Source organism: Nasonia vitripennis, chromosome 3 (assembly GCF_009193385.2).
Source record: "Nasonia vitripennis strain AsymCx chromosome 3, Nvit_psr_1.1, whole genome shotgun sequence".
Lineage (NCBI taxonomy): Eukaryota > Metazoa > Arthropoda > Insecta > Hymenoptera > Pteromalidae > Nasonia > Nasonia vitripennis.
Genome location: NC_045759.1, coordinates 13440671 through 13449567, shown reverse-complemented (window position 1 = coordinate 13449567; position 8897 = coordinate 13440671). Strand labels below are relative to the sequence as shown.

General features: G+C 38.6%; 1 protein-coding gene across 4 annotated transcripts; it reads right to left on the bottom strand.

Moving 5' to 3' along the window:
* Positions 1-1930: 1930 nt before the first annotated feature.
* LOC100116276 (caspase-1-like) lies at positions 1931-8445 on the bottom strand. Of its 4 annotated transcripts, none has more exons than XM_016984171.3 (7): positions 8144-8442; positions 4318-4581; positions 4011-4144; positions 3620-3864; positions 3362-3540; positions 3135-3267; positions 1931-2924 (listed from the first exon to the last, which is right to left on the bottom strand). In XM_016984171.3, the coding sequence occupies exons 1-7, from the start codon at positions 8351-8353 to the stop codon at positions 2686-2688; spliced, it is 1404 nt and encodes a 467-aa protein (XP_016839660.1). In that variant the 5' UTR covers positions 8354-8442; the 3' UTR covers positions 1931-2685. The 4 variants fall into 4 exon arrangements, with proteins under 4 accessions (XP_016839660.1, XP_008204537.1, XP_001600810.1 ...); XM_008206315.4 differs by lacking the exon at positions 8144-8442 and adding an exon at positions 6252-6584; XM_001600760.6 differs by lacking the exon at positions 4318-4581 and having other exon boundaries at positions 8144-8445.
* Between the last annotated feature and the right edge of the window lie 452 nt (positions 8446-8897).

The window sequence follows — 8897 nt, the reverse complement described above, 5'->3', positions numbered from 1 at the left end:
TACAGAGAAAAACGTGAATATTTCTTATGAAATGTGCTATTCTTGGTTTCATCGCGTTTTTTTAATTTTTTTTTTCATCTCCATTCATCATCATTATCATCATCATCGTCATTATCATTATATATATCCATAGGTAATATAAAAATCCTATTTGAGAATCTTGAACTCAATCTCGACGTCGAAAAATCTCGAAGATTAGATAAGGCGCAAAATAGCGCCAATGTTTTGACTTTGATTATTATTTTCTATTTTCAGTAGCTTTTGTTAATAAGTTTATTTTCCTTTAATTGTAAATAACTATTACAAAATGTATTTTTTCATAAGGAATCAAATCAAATATGGTTAGAACAGGTAAGCTTTATCGGAACAAGCGCTATGAAAGATTATTTAAATACTGAGGTTCTACTGGTTGGCGTGATAGGGCTATATAGATTACTTTGTGCATGTTCCGGGAGACCCGTCGGACCTAAGAAGTTTTATTCTTTCGCAAGGATTGACGAAAGAATGAGCGAATGAGAGTGGTTAGAACTCGTAAATAATTGTGCGATGTTTTATTATGTATATTTTTGTTGGCCGAGTACAGTTTTATAAAATAACTTGTAATAGATTCTACATATAAGTTTTGTGTCAAACCATTTAATTTCAAACTTTTTCTTTTCTTGCATAGAAATATTTCTTGCTATATTTGCAAAAACAGTATTTTCGGAAAATAAATATTTTTGGCTTTATACAAAACAAATGTAAAGAATTAAAAAGTTTTCTGAATCGTTTTCTTTTAGATAGTGAAATCTTCTCCATCACTGTATTTAATTTCTGCTTTGGAATAGTTAGTCTTTTTTGGAAGGGTTGACTTGATGTCTTATCATTGGGTAACACTAATTTCATAGGCCGAAGTTCGATAAAATTAGGCATATCACCGCAACATTTCTCCATCTAATGGGTACATATAATAGATGTAAGTTTAGAATTTGGCTAAAACTTTTCTCATTTTAACTTCTCTGCATTTTAATGGGTTTAACAGGCATATATTTTTTCTGAAATGCCGAGGAAGTCGACGATGAATGCAACAATTGCCTGAAGCTAAAGCAAAATATATATATATTTCAGTAAGGCTCAAAGTATTATTGCTAAGAAAGTGAGAAAAGTTAAATAACTAGTTTTGTGAGAATATGTGGCTAAAACATTTTGTATTTTAAATTTGTAACAGCTTAATGATAAGTACACTGGTAAAGCTTTTGTACCGAATCCAATTTGCATCCAATTTTTTCATTTTTATGACTGTTCTCAAAACGCGATGAATCGCATTTGTTCTGTGTTAAACGATTTTTTAAATCGTCATCTGAACCAAGAAGATCGAAAAGTCTGCGTTTTATTTCGGGTTTATTGACTTCGTTAGAGTTTAAAACATCTTCTAGGTTATCATGGCATTTTCTAGATTCGCCCAAAAAATGTATTGACAACAAAAATTAGAAGCGATATTATATTTTGTATCTGAAAAACCTAAAATTAAAGGTTTGAGACTTTTTATGACTTACACATAATTATGTTCACGACATGTTTGTTCACATTCGTAACCTGAAGCTTCTTGTATCTTGTTTTGACATATATCATATTGACATTTAGATCGTCCGCTACATCGATTCCCCATAATTTATTTTAGATTTGTTGCAGATTCTAAATATATACTTTATTATTAAAAGTTTACTATAAGACGACTCTTAATTTCGTGTAAAATTATTCATCAATATAAGTATGTCTGAATCGCGATTCACAACTGTTCGTACGTGAATAACAATAGCAATTAGATAAGTTCCTAAGTTGAAAGAATTAATATATACTTAAGTCGATATAATGTCTAATAATAAAAAAGTAATTTACAAGTTGTGAGGTTTTATAATGTATAGATAGATTGGAATTATTATGCCATTACTTTTTATTTGTGTAATCATTTTTTTTATTAATGAAAAGATATAGAAGGTTTCTCATATAAAAGTAAAAACATTATATTAAAGTATCTTTGTATAAATATAACGGTGATATAGTTTGGAATAAAACAAATATATTTGAAATAATTTATAATATACCTTATATATTAGAAAATAAATAAATGATTTTCGTTTTTTGTGATATATATGCTTTCAACGTATAATTGTAGAAATCGCGTGGATAAAAATATAGAAAACAAACAAAAATTTTTTTAAATTTATACAAAAATGATTTAGCGCGATATTATTCTCAGGTTTTTTCGGTGAACTCTTCTTTTTCGCAACGAGCGATTTAACAAACGCACTTAATACTAAAAAAACTAAAGAGCTACGTGAATTTGATTTGCACTGTAATAGAACCCACGATTTTTGTCATGAACTTGATAAATGCAAGAGTCGCCGTTAAAATGTACGATTTCTGCTATGAATGTACGATAACTATAATATCATAATAAATTACTCCAGTGAGTATTTCAAGATTCATAGACATTACTATTGCCTGGAAGAACATCTTACGCTGTTGCGATGTAATACATAAATAAATTAATATTTCGCAAGAGAAAAAAAAACACTAAATTCACTAAATGTAGTTAAATTCAGAAATGTAATCTCGAACTTATATGCAATTGATGTGAAATCACAAAAAAAAAAAAATGATTAAAAGCCTTCTTGCTTTTGTCCACAGATCAAGACTTCACTACTAATTCTTCGGCGTGAAGTAGACGTCGCGTATGAGGGATGAGATGACCGATGGCACCTGTTTCTTGCCGTGCAGCATCGGGTCCAGATCGTTGTAGCTTGCGAAGTTGGTAGCCACTTTGCGAGCTGTTATGGTCATCAATTTTGCCAAGTCGTGGGTTGCCGCGTATTCGTCGAATACGTCGCACAGGCTCTGTACGTACCAGGTGCCTTCCTCCGGATTTCTCCATGAGTAAAAACCTGCGAACACAGCGATTTTAAAGTAAGTATCTTGTCTTTGAATCTATAGGTTGTGACTATACTCTAATTTATAAAACAAAACTATTCTTCGTGAGAGCTGCATGTCTCATCGTACTATGAATGTAACTACTGAACGAACGATTCATTCTAAACCGAAGCAAAAGCTAATGCACACATTAAAATACGTACCGTATACATTTTCAGACTAACCTTGAACGGTGCTGTGGGCGAACAGAAAATCCGCGTACGTCGGGATCTGATAAGACGCACTCGAGGAATCAGTCTCCGTCGTTCCTGATCTCATCATCTTTATGCCACCGTCCAAGTTGTCTCCTCTACAGGCCTAGACCATTGACGTCAGGTAACGATCGTATTAATATTTGAGAAATAATCATGGCAATAAAATTAATTCTGTATAGAATAACACATGCGAATACTTGAAAAAAGAATAATTTTGGCTTTCCAGCCAGTGAGCTGCATTTGTCGGCTGTAAAGGGCTTCCACACATTTTCCAACTTGTAGACGACATCCTTCGCGCAGATCAGATCGTTCTTCAGTCCATGTGTCAGTACGAATATGCAGAGGCAGTCGTTGTCGGAGTGGTCCTCTTCGCTCACTGAAATAAATGTATAACAAAAATTAATAAAACCTCTATACATTCCTACTCGATCAAAGTTCTCGATAGTTATGCTTACGCTCGTTCAGCTTGTTCATGACACCGCTGTGCTCGTAGTCGTCGCATATCTCGACGGTAAAGCCAAGCTGCTGGAACGTTTGTTCAATCCTTCGCGCATCGACGCTCGAGCCTTCGCGAGTCTCGAATCCGGTGTCAAAGGTCTCGTGGTTAAAAATGACACACTTTCCACGATTTCGATGCTCCATGTTGTATCGGTCAGCATCCTTCTGCGCTGACATCCTGGCTCGCGCTTCTGCCGGGGAACTGTGCAGATTTGAAAAAATGCATTAGTAACAACCGATAGTATCTCTTCGCAAACGAATTCATTTCATTCTCTCATATACGAATGCTCAAAAATGTTTATCGGATCGAAACTATGAATAATTAGAAAAATTGCTATAAAATCTTACGTCGAATAGTTGTCCTCGTCGTTCCTGATAGGCACCGTCGCGTCATGCGAATCTATCCGCCTCAGCATCCACTCCGGTATCACCGCCCTCTGCACGAATTCCGGAGTAGTGGCGTATCCTTGATCCGGTGAAATCTGAAACGGAATCGAATCTCAAAATCACGCGTTAAGTCACACATTCACCGAGCCGCAGAAGCGACGACACACAAGAAAAGCGCTCGCGCCATGCTATAGGCGCTCTCGTGATAGGCAGACAGATAAGCAGGAGAAAGAGAGAATATGCCGCGTAAAGCCGCGAGAACGCGCACCGCGTTCCTATTGGTGCCGCGCCGCGGCGTGGTGAATCCGGAGGAGGAGGCCGGCGTCGAGCTGCCGCAGTAGTAGGAGTACGGCGAGGCGCTCGTGCTGCACGTGGCCGGAGAGTTGAAATTGTACAGCTGACAGCCCCGCTCGCCCATGCTGTCGATGACGTCACTGGCGCGGCGACGACGCTTTCCTCGGGCTGCCGACGCTAGAGGCGTTCGCGGTAGCTGTCGCAGGATTATGTCCTCCTCTTCGTCTATGTCGGACAGCTGAAACAGGCGTGAGTAAAGTTCGCGGCTTGCGGTCGTGATCGATACGCTCGGTGCGGTATAGTCGGATGCGTGTTTATTTTTACACCGTAGGACAGTCACTCGGTTGAATATCGTGACGTGAAATTCGAATATAATAACACGTCATTCGCTGAAGTGATAAAAAAAGAGTCAACCCTTACTAGAATCAAAAAGATGAAAACCAGCAGAACGGTGATCATCAGTTCGATATAGGAACCGTTCTGGAGCGCGCAGAAATGCTCGTTGTGCTGCATCGCGCGAACGTATTTGCAATAGGTCGAGATTCGATAAGCAATACGAAGAGTGGATTTTTCGCGCGCGCGAGAGCTGCGAGAATAATATGCTAATGGAAGTATATATATAGGTAGTATAGTCGCGGGAGACGTCGCGTGCCCCGCGCGCTGTCTGCCGTGGGAATTCGACGCTCTGGAATGGGCGGCGCGAATAGCGATAAAATTATGCGCGCGCATGCGCCCTTGTTGAATTTTCCCCGCGCGCGCCGTTTTCCCAGCGCTAATTAGGAAAGTTAACATGCAAGCTCGGCCCAGAGGGCGTCTTGGTTCCCAGTCCTAAACCCCTGTTAAATGTATATCTATGTATATATATATATATATGCTCACGGACACGCTCCTGTGTGTGCGTGTGTCACGTGACCTAACTCAAACATGCAAGAGCGTGTCCGTGAGCATATATATAGATATACATTTAACACGGGTTTGAGGCGACCAAGACGCCCTCTGGGCCGAGCTTCCATGTTAACATTCCTAATAGCGCTGTACCTAACAATCGTGCGGTTGCTGGCGTGAGTTCCGTTTTCTCTTATTTGTTTACGGATCAACTATTTTATTGTTCAAAGCGCTTCTCATCATTATTTTCCTACAATAATATTTATGATATTTTGATTGATCTCTGTGTACAAAGACACTAGCGTTTGAAGAAGATTCTCGAATCGAAGTAGTACGAGGCAAAGAATCTTTACAAAGAGCGCACCAACATACGTACGTGCGTTCGTCTATTTATAGCATCGCGCGAGACTGAAGTCGAACGCTTTCTGACCTTGATCTTCGCTCGCCGATGAAGCACAGCAATAACGCGAGTATTTTTTCACGAAAACGAAAAGTGAAAGTCACTGCAGTTCGCAGTAATTTTTTAACGGACCTATGCGCTCAAGGTGACTCTTTTTCCACCACATAATAAAAACTGAAATTTCGTTATTCTCGACGAACAAAAGTCTGCTGTGCACATTTCAGAATTAGTCTATTATGACAGTTGTGGGAGAAAGTAGAAAAACACCTCCCACAACAGTCTCATACGATGTTTTATAGCACAACAACCTTAAACTCGAGAATAAAGGTGTCATTTTGAGGTTAGTGTGCTATAATAAAACTTTACTCCCGCAGTTTTGAATGATTGCCAATTACAAAAAGTGAAAACACGTGTAAACAATCGCTTTATACGCCGAAAGGCCAACAACCTTTTAAATACACTCTGTATATACGTGTTCTATTCGAAATTTCGTCACGCTTTATCACAACACACACTCAAACGACTCTTCGCACCGCAGCTAGTTTGCGTCGCTTCAAAATATTCACACGATCTCCGAACTATTTATATCGCACCGTACAGCCGTTAAAAATACCCAAACTCACCAACGCACTCAGCTCGTTTTCCTCGCACTTGCGCTTCGGCATTGCAGGTATAGCCGTCGTTTCGCAGTGAGCCGCTTATGTAGCTATATATATATATATGTACGACAACACACTGTTGCGCGTCAGGACCTGTAAACACAGGGCCGACGCGAGGGTCGACGACACGCGCATGCACCTGTCACCTACACTCGTGTCGATTTAAACACAATCTGTACTGATGTATTTGTGATATGGAGTCGGTATACGTCGACTTTGAGAGTCGGAAACGACGCGGCGAGCGAGAGGAGACACGTGCGCGCGCGACCAACATTGGGCAGCTACTGTCGTCCGATTGATGATGAGTGTATTATAGGTGTAGGGTTTTTCGCTTCCCCTACCTCGCTGGACTAGTTCCGACGCCTCCGAGGAATTCGAGGATATAGTCGTCTGGTCAAATGCCCTTTAAATCTTGCTCGCGGACGACCGTTAGTCACTGATGTTATTATGCGTGGTACTTTAGAATATGAGCCGTTTATTTTTCGTTTAGTGAGCTTAATGACAAAATTAAGAAGAGTATTTGATGTATTCATAGAGACTTATGTTTTCTTATAATTTGTAACTGACAATTTTTTTTTTAATAATACAAACAATAAAATCGAAGTTACACAACAAGCTTGGCAGTGGAAAGAAAATATTTAAAATGTAATTTATTTCACTCGGTACACATAAATCGTGACTATTGACTATTCATCTTTTCGCGATCTATTCAACATTTTGTTGATGTTGGTAAACATTTACCCTTCATTCATTCAATGACTCAATATCGACACGACTGTTATTCTCCTCACACGGATATCCGTTTAGCCGTGGATTTCAAATTATTCATTGTTATTGATTTCCGAGTTTATATTTAAATTCTGTACATAGATTAGACAGCTTAGACGATGTTAATTGATTTATTCAATACGTGCGTATATGGTGTAAATATTACTGTAGATTAAGAATCGAAAGGTGCGCGCTCGTAAATTTATACGAGCTTACACACACACATTCAGGACAAAGACGCTCGTATACCTGCGACTGAGGATGATGTCATCGTCGCGAGTGTATACAGTATATAGATATACAGAAACGCAGAAAATCGCGTTGAGATAACCACGGCTGTCGTTGTCGTTCCATGTATATAATTTTGTTGATATGCTTTAAAGTCAAATATGAATTTATTTTAAAATTAGATTTTGGCCATTAATTCTGATGTTATCAGTTTTCGTCGCGATAATCTTATCCAATGCAGTGATAAGAAATTAAAACCGGTTCCTAGATGATGTCTAAACAAACTATATATACATTTTTGTTCTATGTCGCTATTATATTTCATTATCGATAAAAAAGGCTTCACAGTCACCGTGTCGGATTAAAGATCATTGACCCTGTTGTTTCATACTCTTAAAATATTTCGAAATAATGCTATTTTAGTGGTCAGTCGTGCGATGATGCACGCGCAGATTGTAATGCAACTTCGTGCAACCGTTTTGCATCGATGGATTAATCGTATATGGTTGCGATTATTATTACATTGTTCAAAATTTCGCTTATAATATTTTAGAAATCCGTCTATTTGTTTGGAGTGCAATTCTTATCTATATAGATACAAAGTCTCAATCTGTATATACACTTGACTGCCTGTCCTCGAGAACGCGATAACGTTATTTGATTGGAATAATGTGTCAGTGGGTAATTTAATGTATAATTTAATTGATAGTATACACACAAGCAAATGCAAATATATCACTGCACATCTTTATTATGCATTCAAAGTATTTAAGACGAAGCAAACAGTACGAGCCATGCATGCAAGCAACAATGCAGAGAACAACAACAGAAAGCACGAGTATCATGCAACAACACAAAACCTTATTTTCCACTAGTTCGGCAACGTCGAAATCCTCGAATCCATGGAAAAATACTTGGCCTCGACTCGATTCCTCGAAGCTCTTCTCGTCCTTCGAATCGCACATCTCGCTCGTTGTGCGAAACTTGTACTCTAAAGCCCCTGAACTAGTGCTGGCCTGCACGATGCTATCCCTCAAGCTTTTCACTAAATAGAACAATAAAATGTCCATCGAAATATCACCGACACAGAAATTTTGTAAACTCTCGCGTGAACACAAACGGGAAAACCGCGAGACTATAGCGTTTCAGTTGTCGACTGGCGACGAGCATACAATGCCGGGACTCACAAGCACTGATACCATTTTCTTATCGGTATACGTCGTCGCGGCTGATTTCGCCAAAGAGTAGATTACCGCGACGACTCATCGTGTGGTCGATATTTAGCGGGCTTTTTGATTAAATTGATTTGACGCGCAGGTAACTTGTTTTTTTTTTTTTTTTTTTTTTTTTTTTTTAAGGAATGACGACGATTTTCATTGTCCACATAATTGTTAGATATTTTGTACTTTTGATGTCGTGATTTTGCGATGATTAAACCTTCGATCTGGACTTTGGAGCGTATGAGGAACGTCGTGAGTCGCTGCTTGCCGTCGACAGTTGTTGTATAGCTTTGCGCAATAACAATTACATATTACATAGTGCGCAAGGTAAAATGATCTTGGTGTAAGAACAATGAGTCAAGGGAGTTGCTCTCTTTCATTTCTTAATATTGTT